Raw genomic sequence first — 20455 nt, forward strand, 5'->3', positions numbered from 1 at the left:
AAAGGCCAAGGTGCTGGCAATCCAGTGTATCTTCTTGATGAAAATGCCGACCCAACTACCACCCTTCTTGGTTTGAAAAAAGCCTACACATACGTTAACAGGAACTCTGTCCACCATGGCCACTGGGTCATGTATGAGTTTCAACTACATAGCTCACAGATCACACAACTCACTAATGACTCTGTTCTTTGTATGCTCAGGAACAATGATGAACTGCCCAAGAGAAAGAGGCACCAAGAAGAAGAGGGGCTTGAGGAGCAAAGTGTTGAGGTTTCTGCTGGTGATAGTCATTTGAGCAGCGATGCATTGGTGGTTGAGGAGCCGCAAGAGCAATGCCTTCAAGCGCCAGCAGTCACAGCACCATTCTTCAATGGCGCTGATCTAGAACAATGGTACCTCAACCAACAAGTAATGGAGCCAATACCACCATTAATAGAAGCTGAGCAAGAAGCTGGACCAACACCTTTAGAAGATGAGCCAGCTGTTTCATTGCAAGGGTCTGAAAGTTTGGCTGTGCAACAACCAGCAACTGAACTACAACAAAGGGAACACTCCCAGATCACAACTGAGCCTCAACAAAGAGAAGAAAAATTGACTCAGCAATGTCAGGATATGCCAACCTTTGTAGCTAATGAAACAATGACTCAAGGGGAAGTCGATGTGTATGATGCGAGTTTGGGGGATGTTATGGTTGGCGAACACTGGAGGGAGAGCCTATTGAATGATGAGCAGCTAAATAGCTTGTATTTGGGCGACTGGAATGATGATGCTTTAGATTTTAGTGATTTTCAGTGGTAGTGATTATGTAGCTAGCTAGTGGTAGTGATTCTGTAGCTAGTTAGAAGCTTTTATAAATGTATATATGATACTAATCTAATGAATTAGTTTCTGTCTCTCAATGAATTTTCAGATTTTTTTTACACTCTTAATCATCCGACCATGTTGTAACGATCCATGATTGAGACCCCCCCTTTGAAAGAAGGATCCCCTGATACATGCAGGGCTCTCCCCAACATGATTCAGTGATCAACTGGTCCAATTTTTAGATTCCCTCCAGGAAAAAATAAAAACACCAGCTAACTGAGAATGATTATTCAACTAATTCAGTTAAAATAAAAAGACAAGATCAACATTAAGGATGACTAAAAGATCGATTTGGCCAGCTTTTATGTAATAGAGGTACCTTGAATACAAGAAGATCACTTGGTTACACCATCGTGCCATCAAGGGACAGCTTCCCTGCTAATTTAGAGATAGTGCCTGTGTGCGCTGATTTTGTGCTTTATAACCATGTATAGAACAGACCTTCCAACCCCTGGAAACAGCCATCCAATTTATCATCAGTAGCTTTCTTGTTTTGCTTTTAGCAGCATACATGTACTGTGAAAGTGCAACGCCACAATTGCAAATATGCCAGCATGTTTTTATAATAATATGAATGACCAAGAGCTTACCCTCTTTGCAACATATTCTCAACATAAAAAACATATCACCAATAGAGAAAATAAGTATGAATGGAGATCTAGTATATATATGACATAAACATTGAATATGTAAACCAAGTGGAATCCGCCCAAAGCATTGACTTGCAAAATACATACTGAAATTACAATTTTATCAGTAAAAGAAAATTGAAATTGCAAATGAGATTTTGCGTTTTTTGTAATTGTTGAAATTACAACTGCAAAGTGCAACTTTTGAAAAGATAAAGACAGGAACAAGAAATTTTTGCCCAATTAAGATAATACCAAGAGCCAGAAAAAATAAATGAAAATAATGCATCAATTCATACCCTTTGGATTTGTGGTACTTTTCTATCAAAGCAGCCGAACATGCATCACGAGATCGACCATCCAAAACCTATGAACATGAGAAGGATATTATTTAGTGCACATGTATTTGAATAACATTAATTGTAACATAGGCTTCGGATGTGTTGAAAAGTATAACCTCAAAGGAAATCATGGTTGGCCGCTACATTTTCTGAACCAACAACTACCTGAAACAATCTTATTAGTTTCCATATGATGTGTATTTGAAACTGTGCAAAGGTAATGACATTTCAGACATCACACCTTAACTGGATTAGGAATATAGGAACCATGAACTCCTGAGCTAAATGATGGAGGCCATGTCGCACAGGACATCACCATTTGGCGAGCTGCAGAGTCAAGAGATGTCTATCAGTAGAATGCAAACGCCTAAGAAAATTAAGAATAGCAGGCCCTACACTCGGTATACGGAATCAAACATAAGTACATTCACTAGTCCTTATTTGAGGTTTAGAGTTAAACTGGATGTTTTTCCAAGAATATCATGTACTCAAACTACTCATGGTATTCTCTTATGTAACAACTGAGAACAGGCTGGGAGTAAAAGGCATTGCTTCTCATCTCGCATTAGTAATGTACCACTGTTATCATTATATTCACATACATTAGAATTATAAAATAATCGTTATAATCTCTACCATAAACCTTGGAAAAGAAAAACAACCTTTCATCTGGATGGCAGTGGAAAACCAGATAGTGGTTGGAAAATGAAAAAAAATAAAATAAAATTGAAAAAGATATTATACCACGTCTGTCCCAGTATATAGCGGACTTCAGGTTCAAATCTCATGTCAAGCATTCTATCTGCTTCATCAAGGACCTACAGAATATTAATGGTTAAAAAGAATTCGCACCCAAACTATCGCTGACAAAAATAATTTATCAAGCAACACAAGAAGTTGCAGATACAATGTTACTGCCTGCTAGCATAAAAATAACATGTACTACAAATTTCACTAGACATCTAGTAGAATGCACTATCAGTCGATTCCTGACGCTGGAGGAGCTGAATAAAAAGAGTATAGCCCACCTACCTAAAGACATACGAATGATTTCTATCATTCCAAGAACTTATCATTCTGCTTTGCTCTAAGATGGGCAGTTGCAGGACAGGTCAAAGCTATGATGATCTCTGGATATTCCCTACCAAACCACGATTCCACAATAGCTAAAATAATTTTTATACTGGACACTTGACAGCGTAATAAACTTGACTCCCTTTTAAAGAGAATGGACAATCATAAAATCGAATTCAATTACAGAAGCCAGCAACAAAAGTCACCGTAACAAAAGGTAGGCATATGATTGAAGTAATAAGATGCAGCAACTAAATGTGAGAACCAAGACACGATTCGGAAACAAGTCACAGCAGGAACTCTGTATACTTACCGCAAAAGATACTTCCTTGAAACTTGGAGCGTGCAACCAGTGAGTGAACCGTACATCCAGCCAATGCATTGGCCCCCATTCGGTCTTATCGTCATACCAGCAAGAAATGACATTGCCCTCCTCTGCAGTCTGCAAACCGTTAATGCATCAAGAAGCTGACAAGAAATGACATCCATTTTGCAATGACAGATAATCAACAACAGGACTAGCTACCTTGGAATTCAGTCACTAATATAGTGTACAATGAAATTGAGTTCCAAAATCTTTTTATATATTCTTGATCATCAAACATCTAGTAACTTATAGTCTTATACAGTGACTAGGAAACATACATTATACATATTTACATGAGTTGGTCTTCATCAGAGTCAGCAGATGTTGCTTACTGAAAAGATTTTTTAGATGATTATATAATGATCAACACTCCTGTACACTAGCATACCAAATGTTAAAATAGTTTCACAATTCAGATATCATATAATCAAAAAGGCAGGATCTAAATTACAAAATCTAGTTGCTGATTTTGGGGGGGAGGGTTTTCTCTAATTAAAATAGCATGAAACAAAATCTTTTCCAATCATTAAATCATCCTTCATCACATAAACAGAATTGAATGATCCCGTAATATTGATGCTAATGATAATGCAATAGGCTGAGGATACTTTTTTCAATTAAAAAGAAAAAAGACATATCTTACCACACCAGATTTCAGAGAAGATAATTGAGGTACCAACAAACTGATTCCACACCACATCTGCCACCACAACATAAGAAGGTGATTACTTAACCACTAACATAGTCATTAGTCCAAATAATACAATTTGGTAGATCTCCAGTGTAGTGTAATTGCATCAGCACAGGATAACCGACATGTTAATATGGAAATCTTAAAACCCAATAAAACTTGCAAGCCTCTATTTCAGACAACAAACGAAAAACAACAAGCTAACAACAGTTTCATACTTCCCTTGTTGGCGCGAACACAAGACCTCTGTCTTCCACCATAGCTCCATTTCTCTTCAGCTCTTCTTCATTGCTTTCGCTCTCTTTCGTTCTTCTTCTTCTTCCGTATTCTTCGTATCTGTGTTATGGTAAGTTTCACTGTCAGTAGAAGAAGCCAATTTTATTCCTTTTGTTTCACTAGTCAATTTATATTAGTTGGAACACCTTTATCCATTTTATTTCCTTTTTAGATTTAATGGCACTCTTTTTATATTTTATGGTGTTTAACTGCTTATTATATATTTTTTTTCCTTTTATTTCTCTTTTTCATTATAGGCTTCTTGCATGCCTTGAACGTCTTACGTATGTGGTGACTTCGTTATTTTGCCGACCTTCCAAACTCTAGTGGCATAATGAAATTTAGGGATTCCGAATCAGATTTCATGCGGCAAATAGTAAGAAAGTTGTAATATTTGTTATGATGCTTCTTTTTTATAGAGTTATTTTTCGGTTATATGAACAACGCTTTGTAATGCAACATATATGGGTACATGTTAAAAATTAATAAGCTAAGAAAATATATGCACATATTAGAGTTACTAAATACTAATTATAGCTTTCAGTTTTCCATAATTCATCAGTTTATATTATGATGATGATGGGCACAATAAGAAGTACTGCCTCGTACTTAAGTACTAATTCAAGTTAATTTATCATTCTAAATAGTTTCCTTTCTTCGAATGTATTGAAGTCTTCCTCGTCTCTTAATTTACTATATACTATTGTTTGGTTAAATATTCATAAACATTGTGAACAGTGTGTGGACCTTTTTACCATGTTGATGGATTGTATAATTCTGTATTTACCTTTTGTTTCAACTCTAGGTATTAAAAAAAAAATTACACCGCTTCTCACTCTCTCTCACCCAACATTTATCCATCTTTCTCACTCTCTCTAGACTCTTCTCGAAAGAGCTCTAACATTTCTCACAAAGCAGAAGAGTCTAGAGACATTAATATATATATTACTGCAATAATTTATTACCCCGCTGTTGCATGAAACTATTTCTGTCATTTTCTCTTCTGCTTTGTATACGTACAAATCAAAACAATTGAAACATTTATATTTTAGGTAGAACACAAGACTAGATGTTTTGTTGTATAAAAGTTGTTTTTATGATAGTTGTTATACATATGTGGAATATGCATAACGTGGATGCAACAACGCGCTATATATTATTTGTTGGTTAACTATTAATAAGCACTATTCATGTGAATAGTGTGAGGACGTTTTTACCTTTGCTTTTTTAGCTGTAAATCTGCATTTGCCGTCACCTGTTTCTCTAGCTATTTCTTTCTTTCTCATCAACCGTATCGCCCTTTCTTTCTTCGTCCTACACATACTCGGGTGTTCCAGAAGTTTCGGGGAGATGGTGAGGGAGAGAGACGTACTCACCCTTTTTTGATCAGTTTCTTTTGCTTATGTAGAAGTTTGGGCTTGGGAAAGGGACGATTTCAGTCGTTCCTCTTGTTCTCTGCAATGCTCGATGTGTTGATACAATAATTTTATATATAGTTTTATGAATTGCAGTAACATAATTTTAAATAATTTTAGAGAAATGAAACTATGTCTTATTTTATTATCTTAGTTAATAATCAAGTCATTGTCATTCACTTCTGTCATTATCATAAAACTATCGTAAAATAAAAGCAATGCACAAGAAAACCCGTTGCAAGCCACGGTGACCATTGCTTGTCTCCTAAACTTGATGATTCCATACTTGATAATCGATACTTGACGATATCCTGCGCATGCAACTAATCTTTTGAACATATAATTCCTCTAATTCCTCGGATTGAACCAATGTTTCAAGAAACTGCTGAAGATAAGCTGAATGTAAACCTTCCCGTGAGACTGTTGCTTCAGCCACCAAAACATTGGTATCCCCAATACTTTTAGAAGCAGCCATATGAGGGTTACCGAAATGATCTCGGATAACAAAACCAATACAGGCTTTCCCATGGTGAACCGAAACATCAAAGTTCAGTGTGACAAAACCAAGATCAGGAGGAAGCCATTTCAGCAAAGACAAACTAGAACGAGAAGAACAAGTGGTACGATCATTGACCGAGCTATAATTAGACAAAAAAGGTAACATCATGGTAATAACAGCAATACTTTCAAAAAAATAGTAATAACAGCAAATAGCATTAGCAGGGGCAACAAGAAACATATATTAAGAGCTCCAAGGTCATTAAGAAAGCCTTTCGCATAAAGATATTACTCACGTACAGAGATAAAGAGATCTATCCTTGAACAGCGTACCCATTTTTATCCCAGCTTCCAAAAGAAATCTCTTCATCAACAAGGCATTGGACTTGCATCCTACCATCAGTCCGGTAGGTGGTAGCAACACAGTCCACTATAATTCATCATATTAAATATTGCGAGTTAAAAGGCCATTTGTTTTCACTAAACTAGTGCCCCTCAGTTTGCCATTAGGCTTGCAGAGACTTCTTCTATTCAATGCCTATCTCACCAGTGTCCTTCCTCAAAACTTGTAGCCATTCATCCAGTATAGCTATTACACCATTTACCATAAAAGCTACAAACCAACTTACAACACTTCCTCCCACGTCCCAGCTCCTAACAGTGTGATGCCAAGTGTAGTTTTCAAGCCTGCCCACCCCACTTCATTCAAATCCTGATAAGTTCCATTTTATGTGAGAAATTCAGACAGTGCCTTTTTGAGGAGGTATGCATCATATATTCCTATTCTTCAGCGCCAGGTCTCTTGTATTTTGCAATGAAACAGGCTGCTCTCTTATCCGAGATAAGAGGATCGAGACCTGCTCAGTTGCTATGTCTAGCCTCTCCCTAGACTTCGCAGATTCTGTTACCAGAGTCGATACTATACGTTGTAACAGTTCTATTCTTTCTGCATGATCACTTGGGACACTATAAAGGAGTTTTGCAGAAGGCGTGCTGATCCGACGCCAACGGACAGGAAGATATCTATCCGGGATTTCAAAGCAATTTCCCGTAGAGAGAACTCGAAGTGCATGCCGACAAAGGATCCCTGAGAACTCAAAATGATGGCAACTGCAAGTTATGATGCCTTCCCGAGGAACCCAATACACTATCCGGCCTCCATCACCTTTTGTGTGATGCCGAACAAGAAAACCATCATCCATCTGAAAAGATGCATAGTGAGCAGCCAAAACAAGTTGTTCTTGAAGCTTTGAGAAAGCATAAGGAGTAAGAACAGACGCAGCATGGGATTCCATCGGTGCTCCTGTTTTCAGGCATATATTTTGGAGATTCTGTTGCATTGTTTGTTGTTCTCCAGCTTGATCTTTAAAATCCACAGCAACAGCCACCTGCTCATGAAAAACAAACTAATTAATAGTAGACAGAAGCCTTTCCACCAAAGAAAGGAAACACATCAGTGCACTACATCATCATAAATGCAGAAGATAAGTTAAAATTACTGTTGACTTATGAACTTGAGAGCTCCTCTTCAGAGAAAGAGGCAGCGGTACAAAGTCGCTAATTTTATGATTTATATACTAAATGCACAGTGACTACCAACATATATGAGATAAGTTTCAGTTACAACAGTGTGGGCAGATAAGAATAAAAAAAAGGAACAAAAGAAATCACAAACCAATGTCAGGTAGTCCAGATTCCAATTTTCTTAATTACCTAAATGTTAAATGCAAACAAGATAAACAATATAGGCCTATCCACAAGTAAAAGATATACATAGATATACTCCAAAAAAAAAAATTACCTAAAAAAACTCAAATAAACAATTATAAATGGTCCGTGTGGTTTGGAGTGACAGAAAATTTTGAAGAAATGTGTTAATTGAGGTTGTTACTGATTTTTTTATTTTTTATTTTATTTTTATTTAACGTGTGCTAAAATGGAATGAGACATACTACAGTGTGGAAAACAAAAAATCAGATAGAATTTGGATGGTCAAATATTATTGCTCCATGCTTCACCCAAGCATGGAGTCTCAGGAGAATTCAATTTAAAGATATATTCATTATGATCCCTCATATTTGGAAGCTGTACTTTAAAAATCATAAATTAGCTGAAAAATTGGAAGATCCATTGGCTGGTGCACCAAGCACGCACGCTCAAATGTCTTGCATTTTCAGAATTAGAAGGTCAAGTTATTGACCAGAAGAAGCACCTTACTGCAGCTCTACACTTCTCCTATGTTGTTACTGCTATTGTTTAACTTATAATTGTTCCTCTCTGTGTGTGTGTATGTGTGTGGAAGCTATATATTCAAATGTTTAAATGGTATATAAGATTGTACTGAAAACAAATGGAGTACTGAAATTAAATTGGTTGTAGATGAGAAGACAGGACAACATACTTGTTCAATGAAGTGCGCCAGCCTACTTTGTGCACTTAAAAATCGTTGGATGAATGCATTAATTGACTTTGATTGACCAATTGTAGCCATTCCTGCAAAGAAATGGCTTCTCAAGAACGGTAGTGCCCAAAGTGAGCGCAGATCATACAAGTTGACTATGTGCCTGTTAGACTGAAGCCCAAAAGAATTTACCAAGTCCGTCCACCCTAGTTCGAAATCCTCTATGGCCTCCAGATTGTAAATGCCATAAAACTCACTCTTCCACTCATTGTAACGTTCACCCAAAACAGCATTGAACCAAGATGGAAACTTCGCAACTATCATCCATACACATAGTGCGTGTTTAGTTGTTGGCATATCTGCGCTGATTGCTTCTTTCAGAAATAAATTTTGATCAGTTAATATGGTCTGTGGTGCCTTCCCATGCATGAACCCCAGGAATGCCTTCAATAGATTCAATACAAAATAGAAAACAACTGTAAATCTGGGAACAATAAGATTTCATAATGAAGATATACATGTAGCATGTGCTAGATGTTCAAACCCATAAAAATTTTATTTCAAACTGGCTAACTGGAAGATATCCAATGTATATTGAACACAAAAGAGGTATGATCTGCAATTACTGAGCAGCAAGAAGAAGTTCCCCGTTCATATAAATAGGACTACATAAATTTGATACACAACATGCTCCCTAATATTCTAAAAGTTGCACTACGAAATTTCAAGCAATTACTTGATTCAAGGGGAAAAAAAAAAATTGGAATTTGGAGAGAGGGGGGGTGGGGGTGGAGAGGATCACAACCACCTTTATGCGTGGTCTAAAACCTGACATGCCAATCCTTGAGAGACTACCCCTGCCAATTTAAAGTAACCTAACCACCCATCCTATTTATAATATTACTCAGATAGAACATACTTCCTTCTCACACTATCCACTATCATAATTTACTGATTAGTGACTTAACTACTTAAAGTAACATGTGTGCAATATTAGGTGACAGTGGGATGATTGATGCAAAATAAAATACACAGACATGTATACACATATATTGTGACTCACCTTCAACGCCCATGAAAATGACCTGACACTTTCCTCTCGTAGAAGCACACAGCCAAAGAAGCAAGGCATACCGTAATTATTTATTCCAACCCATATCCCAAGTGGCATGTCAAATGCAGTTAAGCGATGAGTAGTATCAAACACCACTGCATCTCCAAATGTCTCATACGACTGTACTGAGGATGCATATGACCATGCAATATTCTCTAACCGATTCTTTGAGTCAATTGTGTACTCAAATTTGAAGTTTCTATCCTTCTCCTTGATATTTCTGCACATTTTTAATAAGTCTATGCTCTCCTCTTCCAGATCTAACTTCCTAAATGACTGGAGTAAATTTCTGACATCCTTTTCAGTAAAGGGTAAATAACCTGGTTCGACACACTTCTCAAGCTCCATGAGCCTCATCATTTGCTGTACTGAAATTCCTGTCTTGGCAAACATAAGGATCCGGCTCTTATCAGATTCGGTTATAGTTCGGTATGCAGGAAGAAAACGAACTTGGTTTGGCTCCAAGAGTTCATGATTATGGTGGTTCGTGAAACCAGTCACACGCCATTCCAATGATCCTAATTCTGTTGTCTTGCTTATCCGCATGTATGCTTGACATCCACATCGGGAGGACTTTCGATTTCTTCGAGGCTTGCTTTCATTGGATGTTTTACTCGGAGTATTTCCAGCACGGTGGCAGACAAAGTAGCGTCTTGTAAGTCCCTTGCCCACCCCATCTTTCCCCTCTGTACGGTGTCGCCGGATTGAGAATCCACATTGCTTTGCAAATTCACTATAGTACTCATAAGCTGCATCATGAGTAGCAAATCTTTTTCCAATATATGGAATCACATCGTTTGTAGTCTCCAGTGAGAGCCTAGTTTCATCAAGTGATTCCTCACTGCTGCTGGTATCATCCAAAGAGAAAGATTGTCGGTCTGAGGGATCATCATAAACCACCAACATTACTCCAGCCTCTTCAGACATATACTCCCATTTTTTATGCTTTACGTGGCTCTATAAGCTGCATCTGTTATTGTAAACAAAACAAGTATTAATGACTGAATCCACCGAGCAGACATATGAATACATTCTAATAAGCAAAGCATCTAATGAATGTCAGATCGGACACGATTAAGTACTGGATTGTCCCAAGAGATGAATCGTGGACAGCATACGTCACAGCCCAAACCTGGGGCTATGAATATTTTGGGGAATTAAAGTGGAACTCAGTTTTTTACCATGAAATCTGAAATGATATTCTAGTTATGATCAAATGAATTTGTTCAATGACTATTAGAGTTATACATGGGTAGCAATATATTCTGTGAGCCAAAAGTGCTAGTATGGAAACTTGGAAAGCAAACTGAAAATCTGTAACAGTGTTTGTCAAAGCACTTTACTTACAAACCTTCCATCACTTCAGTGTAAAAGGAATGCATCAGATTAACCTCAAATCACAACTTCGTGAGAAAATATAATATATATATATATATATATATATCAATGGTTTGATGCAAATCACACATTTGTAAGAAAACATAATATAGTTTCATGTACACCTAGAAGAATTTCAGAAATGATTTCTAATAGGGTAGTTTTGCATCAAGACTAAAACAAAAAGGTAAAATAATTGAGCGTATGAAAATCGGTTATTACCTATATCTAACTCCTTATGAAAATCAAAACAATAAGAATAGCAAGTAACGGAAATTTGTTCCAAGTTCACAATTGAGAAGCTATGTTTCAACTTTTAAGCATATAAAAAAAATGAGCCAATTGTTATCCATATAGCAGTTGATAAGTAAGGTTATAAATAAAATGAGTAAAGACACTGAATTGAGGAGCTTTTATGAATGAGCTATAAACACAAATGGACATCAAGCATGAAATAAGAAATAATTTACCAGTTTGAAACAAAACAGAAATAGACTAATTTCTCAATACAAAAATATCAAAATTGTAAGGATTATTTGCTGCAAATAGAACAAAGGAAAGAAACCCAGTGCAAAAGTGGAGATGGTATGACCCAGAGTCCTTTTGTGAGAGAAGAAAAAGAAGGTGTGCTCTTGGTAACTAAAGCCTTGTATGAATATAATTCCAAATTTGCAGATTTTAAATAAGACCCAATAAGGATTTGAGACATCTAAGAAATGTTCATTAAGAAAGCATGTCAAGAGTTTTGGTTTCCCTACCGAAATCCAGCGAAAGAAAGGCTGAAGCAGAACAGCTGGGACTCCAATTTCAGATTCCTGGGCAGTGAATAGGCATCACGATTGGAGCGCTATTTATTTCCAAATTGAGTCTCTGCCTTTGGAGAAGAGATATCAGTATTGTCTTAAAGAGTAAAGAAAAAGAAGAAAGACTGGCGTGTATTGTCTCGTAAGGTAATGGGTACACAGTTATTAAATATATAATTACTGAACATGGGTATTATTATTATTATTATTATTTTTTCGGAAAATGGGTATTAATTATTTATTTATTTTCAGAAAATAGGGTTTTTTGTGTTTACAAATTTAGTCATGTATTATTATATAATTTCCTCTTAGATACAGGATAAAATGTCTCATGTACGATTATTTGGACAATTTGGTACACGAAATTTTTTTTTTTTTTTTTTTAGAAATAAAAATTGCTTTGAAAAGCAATCTCAAAAATAAGATCTAGGAATTGTGATACCTCTCTTCAACCCAAACTTGAGATACAAAAAACATATGTGTTTTTCTAGCTAACTCATGTGTTATTTGATTACATTTACTACTGAACATATATCTGAAACAAGTAAAGGAAAATATTTTACATTTGTTCAACCAAAACATCTTCAACCGAAAAATCAACATCACTTGCATTCAGCAATTCGAGAATGATATGTGTCGACTGAAAACCTGCTTGGATAATAGTTTGTATACTTGACACTCAATACTCATTCAAACTACCCTAAAAGAAACTTAATGAGAAACTTTATTCACGTGTTACAATTAATGTACACCACAATTTGATTTTTGATACTTTTTAACTTTAAACTTTATGTCTTGTCCTTATTTTCTCTGTCGACCTTCCAATTCGCCGCACAAGTCGTCACTTTGCCTTCGTATATCAAGAACTCGCTCTGTAACCAAAGCCTAGATCACAAAACCGTATATGAGTTCGTCTATGTCCTTGAGATCGAAAAGATGCAGCTCTCCGCCCCCGAAATAAAAAATAAAAAGAAAAGAATAAAGGAGTTGCAACTTGAAGGCAATGTGGAGTACAAAATTTCATTTCCCAATCAAACCAAAAATAAAAAGAATAAAGAAGAGAGACTTGGTTGTATGTGTTGTAACGGTTCAGATGCAAAGGCATGGAGAAACCGGGGAGAGTAAAAAGGAAGCACCTGATCCCAGCATTTAATAAAGGAAACTGATTTGGACTATAAAGGCCAGAATTATTCAGAATCATGCCACACTGCTCACTAGACAATGTTTCACTCTCTCCGATTGACCACCAGGTCCTCCTCCCTCAGACGACTCATCTCCGCCGCGACCGCCGCCGCCAACGGAGTCTCCGTCTCCGGGAGAAGAGGTTCTCTCGCCCAAGTCCACCAGCAGCAGCGGCGGCACAAGTTCAGCAGCGAAGGCGGAGGAGAGTACGAGCACATAAGGGCGGAGGTGAACTGTCCGCGATGCTCGAAGCAAATGGTGGTTCTGTTCTCGACGCGGCCGCTGTCGATTACGGGAAGAGAGACGGGGCTTTACCAGGCCGTCAATCTGTGCAGCAATTGCAACACCGCCTTCTATTTCAGGCCGTCCAAGCTCCTCCCTCTTCATGGCACTTTCCTCGAGATTGGCAGGCTTAAGCCTCAGCCTCCCCCGGCCGATTCCGAATCCTGCCAGACTTCCTCGCCGGCGATGGACTTGCCCACCCCCAAGGAGATATGTAAGGCCCTTGACGACTTTGTTATCGGCCAAGAAAGAGCCAAAAAGGTTCGGTTTGGTTTTGATTTTGAATTCCAATGCTATGTGTGTGTGTGTTCAAGTTCATTTTTCATTCTGCATTCTAATGCTGCTCTATTGCTGGGTGTTTGACAGGTGCTTTCGGTTGCGGTTTATAACCACTACAAAAGAATACGGCACTCCTCCCAAGAGAGAAGAAGGTTAGTTCAGGCTTTTAGCACTTGGATATGGTTGTTGTTGTTGAGATGGATGTGTTCTTGATTGACTTTGCTATAGGACTACCAGGGCTGGTGTATATTCAGTTGATTGTAAACCTCACAGTGTTGATACTGATTCTGTTGAGTTGGAGAAGAGCAATGTGTTACTGATGGGCCCCACTGGTTCAGGTAGGATCAGGGTTGTTAATAACATGTTTGCTTGTGGAGTGTTTTGGTGAGAATTCCCAGTTTTACAGAGATTTTTTATCCTCATTTATAATTCTTTTTTGCTTCGACCAAGGATAGGGAAGACTTTACTTGCTAAAACACTAGCCCGTGTTGTGAATGTTCCATTTGCCATTGCTGATGCAACAACATTAACCCAGGCAAGTGCGCTGTTCAATATTATTTTGCAAATGATGTTCTCAGCTTCATCCTATTGTTTTTATGGCTATCATCGCCTGAAAAAGAAGCATTAACTGTGGTTGAAAATGTTGTATCCTTTGTTATTGACAAAGGGGATTCAGTGTTTAAATATTAGAATGTACAGTGAAGATAGCTCGTACATGCAGACAGACATGTCGATGCATCTCATATAACACTCCTAACATTTGCTTCTGCTACTCTTGTTTCTCTCGCGCTTATTCATATGTGTGTTTGTGAAGGCTCCTGTGACCCTCCACACAAAACCTTTTCCTTTTTCTACTGGATGTACTATAGACCTCAAAGGCCAATCACTTAATGCTCCGACGAACTGTACTCATTGTCATTAAAGTAGATTTCAGAAGTATCCCTGTGGATCAAAAATACTGGATTTGAAGTTTCTTTTTCTTTACCATAATTTTACCAACTTGAAAGAGATTTGCGGAGGTAAACAAGAAGAGTAAAGGAAAAAGAGGAAAAATTGTTGATATTTAGACAGCAAGGAATTCAAGCTTAGGTGTTTTAGTACACTGAAACAATGCAATAAACATATAAATTATGCTTTACTGTTCTTATAATATTGAAATTTCATTCTTGCATTACTGGCTTGACAAGGGCTGTTTTTCATACTAGTTCTGTTCCATGGAAAGGTTCCCTGATTCTCTCATTTTTCCCCATCTCTTCCTCTCCCCTATATGCAGGCAGGTTATGTTGGAGAAGATGTGGAATCAATATTGTATAAACTTCTTACGGTATGTTCAATGATTTTCATGTGTTTCTTATACAATCATTGAGAATTTGGATGTTTACCTCTGTTATCTTACTAAAATACATTCTGATTATTTCAATGTCTCTAGGAAGCTGAGTTTGATGTGGAAGCAGCTCAGAAAGGGATTGTCTACATTGACGAAGTTGATAAGATAATAAAGAAGGTCTGGAAAAAAAAAATTCAGGATTAAATCAATGATTTGTCATTTAACCCTCAGTTATAATAATACTGGTCCTATTTTGCAGGTTGAGAGCTCAAATATTGGCCGAGATGTATCTGGAGAGGGTGTCCAACAGGCATTGCTGAAAATGTTGGAAGGAACTGTAAGTAAAACATCTACATTTTAAGTTAATCTGCATTAATATCCTTGTTCCCCTGTTACTTGTGAACATAAACATGAAAGGATTGCTAGCTTAATGCCTTCTTAGACTAAGTTTGTTAATAACTGCGATAAATCTAGAAAGCAGTTCCTTTGATTTTCTTAACTGATCCACAGTGGCAATCATTCCTGTAACTATGGATACTTTAACTTTACGTAATACTTCCTTTTTCTGTTTTAAAGAACTGCACAATTGAAGCATTCCTTATTGTGAAATTTCTTGTTTCTCCCTTGGCTTGAGTTTCTGGTAGTATTTATACTAATACTGGTGCCATGTTTAGCGGGGTGTATTGTAATTGAATTGTTATGGATTTTTTTTAGTTTGTAACTGTGAAGTATCTTCTTGATCCAAAAAAAAAAAAAAACTGTGAAGTATCCTACTTTGTACTCAACTGAGACTTGCTAAGTTTTTTTTATGAGAAACACAGGACAACTGAGGACAAGAAGTCCTGAGAACAACCTAGGCGATGAGCAACAGAAACAAAAGAAATAAAAAAAGTGAAGTATAAATTGAGACTTCAATCTCCTTTTTTTATTATTATTTATTGGAGCCAAAAGAACACAGAACAACTGAGGACAAGAAGTCCTCAAAACAATATAGGAAATGAACAACAGGAACGAAAAGAGTTCAAAAGTAAGACACCACAGCTCTCCAGTCTAACAATAAGGCTGATAAAGATCAGCCTCCTGTTTTAAATACGTTGCAGTAACACTTGAGCCTGCACATTCCATTTTCAATTTTCATTTAGTTATACGGCCTCTATTCTGTAATGAACTCAGCATCTATCATTTAATGGACCTCAGGTTTGATTATTTCAGTGCAGAAGTCTGTATGTAGAAGTCTTCGTAACCTTGATTGTAATGATGGCATTTGTATTAATTTGTTGTCAGGCCATCGTATATATTTCATCTGCATAGCATTAAGCAAAACATATTGACATATTTCTACTTTCCTTAAGCGGCCTCGCTGGCTTTTTCCAACTGGTCTAGGCCCCCCACCACCCCCTCCCCCCGCTTAGTTCTTCCAAGTTTTTGAATATCCTAAAGACATTCAGGAAAAAGTACAGTACTACATATAATACTGTACATGACTGCTTATTATGATTTTTACCTCAACAGGATTCAGAGACATCTGTTATGATGCTTTCATATCAGGCTGTCAACTTGTTAAATAGGAATAAAATTCCCTCTGTCTTCAAAGTTAAACATTTTTTTACCGACCCATCAGGTAGTTAATGTTCCTGATAAAGGAGCTCGGAAACATCCCCGTGGTGATAGTATACAGGTATGTTGGACCTAAATGTATCTGCTCATTTTTTCTTAACCTCATTTTAGAGGCTTTTTTTTTAGGGGAGGGGTTGTCATGCTCCCCTAATCCTCATATGAAACATGCAGTTTAATACTTTTCATTTCATCATACATTTATCCTTGAAGTTTGACACATTGTTGTACTGTACATCCATCTACTTTATTGTGAATTTTGGCAGATGGATACAAAGGATATCCTTTTCATATGTGGTGGGGCTTTTGTTGGTTTGGAGAAGACTATTTCAGAAAGGTAATGCACTCAAATTTATTGATTATATATTTCTACTTTGAAGGGAGTTTTTATTTTTTATTTTTTATTTTTATTTTTTTATCCAAATGTGTAAATCTTTTCTACTTCCAGACACCAAGATTCTTCCATTGGATTTGGAGCACCAGTTCGGGCAAACATGAGGTCCAGTGGATTGATTGACGCCATAGTGACATCATCTTTGTTGGAATCTGTGAGAATGAAAACTCAGCATATTCTAGGAAATTGTATATTCCATCATTACTTTATGGCTGTTCTTTCTGGGTTGTGCATTATTAGTTTCAAAACTTGAGATGTCCATCTTTATCTTCCACACAAATTTATATCCTTACTCTTTTGCTCTGAGTTATAATAAATTCCAATTTACTGTAGGTGGAAAGTGATGATCTTATTGCTTATGGCCTGATACCTGAGTTTGTTGGGCGCTTTCCTATTTTAGCGAGTTTGTCATCTTTAAACGAGGACCAACTTGTTCAGGTGTGCTCATCTTTACAAGAGTATCTAAATTCTTTTTGTTTTAATTGAACAGAGATGAATTTTAATAATAATTGGAGGACTCACCCTCCAACCAAAAAGTAGTGTTTGTAGAGTCGATGCAGTCTGAGCCACGCTACCGGAGGCCTTGTTACAAGCTCTGAGACTTAACTTCAACTAACAGACTATAAATTACAAGCTCTAATCCTATTATGTCATCTTACTTTCTTAGTTGTTTTTTATGGTACAACTTCTGTGTATGCTCTATGTACCTCTACATATGTAAGTACTGAATGTCCGAATATGATGCCTACTCACACTTCTAGTAGAAATGTAGAATGCAATAAAAACTATTAATAAAATTACAAATGTAAGTGTCATTTAAAACTAGAAGATAAAAATTCCTACTCCTTGATAGTAAAAATTAATGGGGCACAGTTGACACTGTTACTTTCACTTCTGTTTGTCAATGATATTGAAAGATTTTAATATTTTGTCATAGGTACTCACAGAACCTAAAAATGCCCTCGGTAAACAGTACAAGATGATGTTCGACATGAACGATGTAAGCTTTTGAACCATTGCATCTTGCAGTGACAAACTTCCTTTTCCATATCTTCCATTAGCTGTTTTTTTTTTTCTCAGACTTGACAATCTTAGTATGTAACATCTTATTTTTCAGGTCAAATTACACTTTACTGACGATGCACTGAGATTGATTGCAAGGAAGGCAATGGCAAAGAACACCGGTGCAAGAGGTTTGAGAGCCATATTGGAGAATATTCTTACAGAAGCAATGTTCGAGGTATGTGGACATCTGTTATAGGCATTTCAGTGTGTGAAAGAATTTACATAGATTCCTCTATATGCTGCTCAGCTGTTCAGGGATGGAGTTGGTTACATTCATGCCAATTATCATGTAGGGACGCATTTTCTTAAGCTGCAGTAGGGATTAACTGATCCATTTTTGCCCGTACTAGTGAAGTTAGAAACCCCAGCTGATACTCCCTGTTTTACACTGACGGTTGTGTCACCCTTTTCAGTGATGTGAGGCGATATAGACTTGCTTAATCCCTCCCCATTCAATTAAATTGGTAACTTGTATTTGCTTGGGTGAAAAGAAAAAAAAATAGACTTGCTTAATCCCTTACCAATCAAAAACATAAAGTTTGTACATCATATACTTGGTCCTTTTCCTGGGTTCAGTATTTAGGTTATGAAACTAGTTCATTATCATTATGCACAGGTTCCAGACATCAAGACAGAAACCAATAGTATACATGCAGTTCTGGTTGATGAAGAAGCTGTTGGGTCAGTGGACGCTCCAGGACGAGGAGCCAAAATTCTTAGTGGTGATGACATAGCGGGGCAATTTCTTCATGAAACAAAGTTGAGAGAGGACATGGTATGCTTCTCTGGAGCCCCTCAGTTTCAGGAAACTTAACGTGTTCTAGATAGCTTTCTTTTCTCTTCTTTTTTTGTTTTTTGTTTTTTTTTTAGTTCTTCTGCTTGATTAGTTTTTACTGTTCCCTTATACTTTGTCAGGAAATTAGTAAAAACGACAACATCTGTGTATTTTCTTTGACTCAGATTATTCTAGAATAATCTAAGCCCACCATATTCAGATGGGCAGATGACTTTCCACAGTTTCACAGTAGGACTATCACTGTGCATGAGTGTGCCTTTCTTCCCAAACCTAGAGTTAAAAGAACGACAATTTTGAATTTTTGATGAATGAGCTTTAAAGAGATGCCTAAGATAGGTCAGAGTCACTTTAAGAATAAATACTTTATTTGAGTAATATTTGTTTTATTTGTCTGAGACTGACCACATTCACACTATTTTTCTATTACATTTTATCAGAGTATGACAATTATGAAAATGATTTCAGTAAAGCTAAACCAATTGCCAACAATAGGAATATAAAAATATTCTACACATGCCATGCTAATTCGTAGTGATAATGCTTTTTAATAGAATAATGACAGAACCTCTATATATGCTTTCATTACGGCTTAGTATCATTACTATGGTCATTATTGCATAATGTAGTTTTGTGAAAATGTTGTATAACAGTGGCTAGCCTGAACTTGCAGCGAAAGCAGGGGGCAGGTGAAGATGAGTGTTTGCAAGAAGTTTTGGAGCTCCAATCAGGATCCTTTGGCTTGTAATATCTCTGCTACAATGTATGAAATATATGCTCATATAAATATAGTAGTTATAAAGTGAACTTTTGCTATGCCCTTCCAATACAAGTGAGTAGCAATTCAAGAATAGAACATGAATCTTTTTGCCTTGTGTCACCGAGACCAAGAATTTCCTGTATTAGCATTGTGACCTGCTTTGGCAATCTACAAGCATATTTATTGCTTTTAGGCAGAAATAGGCAAAATGTCGCTTGAACGTTGCTTGTAGTATGCTAGTGAGTGTGTTGAGAGTATATTGCTGAACTGCTCCGAGGAAAGTAGTCGGTGAATTAGCACTCCAACAGGTCCTAGTATCCACACACTAGGATAATTTCTTCTATCAAATGTAGTAAAATGGTTGGAACAAAACATAAACTGAATAGATATGTTTTCTTAACTAGTATATTGCTGCTGGACAAACTGATCTCTGTAATCTATGAGAGCTATCAGAATGATTCGGGTGTCTAGGAAGATCAGAACACTAATAAGTGAAGCAGAAACTAACTGAAGCAAACCGAAAACCTCTCGTCATAGGGTGCTTATGCTATGCCTATATCCCCCAACTTTCACAAAACAAATAAATTTGTCATCTGCGATTTCAAAGCATTTACCGTTTTCTTTGGTTTCAGACGCTTCCTTGCAGACTCATACAAAGCATTCTCTGTCTGCAGCCTATGTATAAGCATTCATTATTTGTGAAAGTTGAGGGATATAGGCGTAGAATTAGCTAGAGGTTGTTAAGACAAAACGTGCAATCCGACATATCAGAATTCAGTGTGTACCATGTAACTGTGGAATCCAATTTGTTGCCAAAACTGGGGATTTGAGAACCATTCCCAACATGCCACAACAGGTTGGCGTTTGCTGCCTCAATTTTTTCAAGAAAAGCAAAGACTACTACTCTAC

At 36.9% G+C, this 20455-nt stretch overlaps 2 protein-coding genes across 2 annotated transcripts; one reads left to right on the top strand and one right to left on the bottom strand.

Moving 5' to 3' along the window:
• Window positions 1-6584: 6584 nt before the first annotated feature.
• LOC101313702 (protein FAR1-RELATED SEQUENCE 11-like) lies at window positions 6585-11957 on the bottom strand. Its single transcript, XM_004299973.1, has 4 exons — window positions 11806-11957; window positions 9620-10640; window positions 8557-9000; window positions 6585-7543 (listed from the first exon to the last, which is right to left on the bottom strand). Exons 2-4 carry the CDS (start codon window positions 10595-10597, stop codon window positions 6926-6928), a joined length of 2040 nt encoding a protein of 679 aa, XP_004300021.1. The 5' UTR covers window positions 10598-10640; window positions 11806-11957; the 3' UTR covers window positions 6585-6925.
• Window positions 11958-12923: 966 nt separating this feature from the next.
• Window positions 12924-19873, top strand: LOC101313987 (ATP-dependent Clp protease ATP-binding subunit ClpX-like). The gene is made up of 15 exons (XM_004299974.1): window positions 12924-13575; window positions 13681-13745; window positions 13822-13931; window positions 14049-14128; window positions 14867-14917; window positions 15023-15097; window positions 15180-15257; window positions 16542-16598; window positions 16801-16871; window positions 16983-17082; window positions 17262-17366; window positions 17866-17928; window positions 18046-18168; window positions 18610-18768; window positions 19460-19873. The coding sequence occupies exons 1-15, from the start codon at window positions 13072-13074 to the stop codon at window positions 19532-19534; spliced, it is 1716 nt and encodes a 571-aa protein (XP_004300022.1). The 5' UTR covers window positions 12924-13071; the 3' UTR covers window positions 19535-19873.
• The last annotated feature ends 582 nt before the right edge of the window (window positions 19874-20455 follow it).

Source organism: Fragaria vesca, linkage group LG5 (assembly GCF_000184155.1).
Source record: "Fragaria vesca subsp. vesca linkage group LG5, FraVesHawaii_1.0, whole genome shotgun sequence".
NCBI lineage: Eukaryota > Viridiplantae > Streptophyta > Magnoliopsida > Rosales > Rosaceae > Fragaria > Fragaria vesca.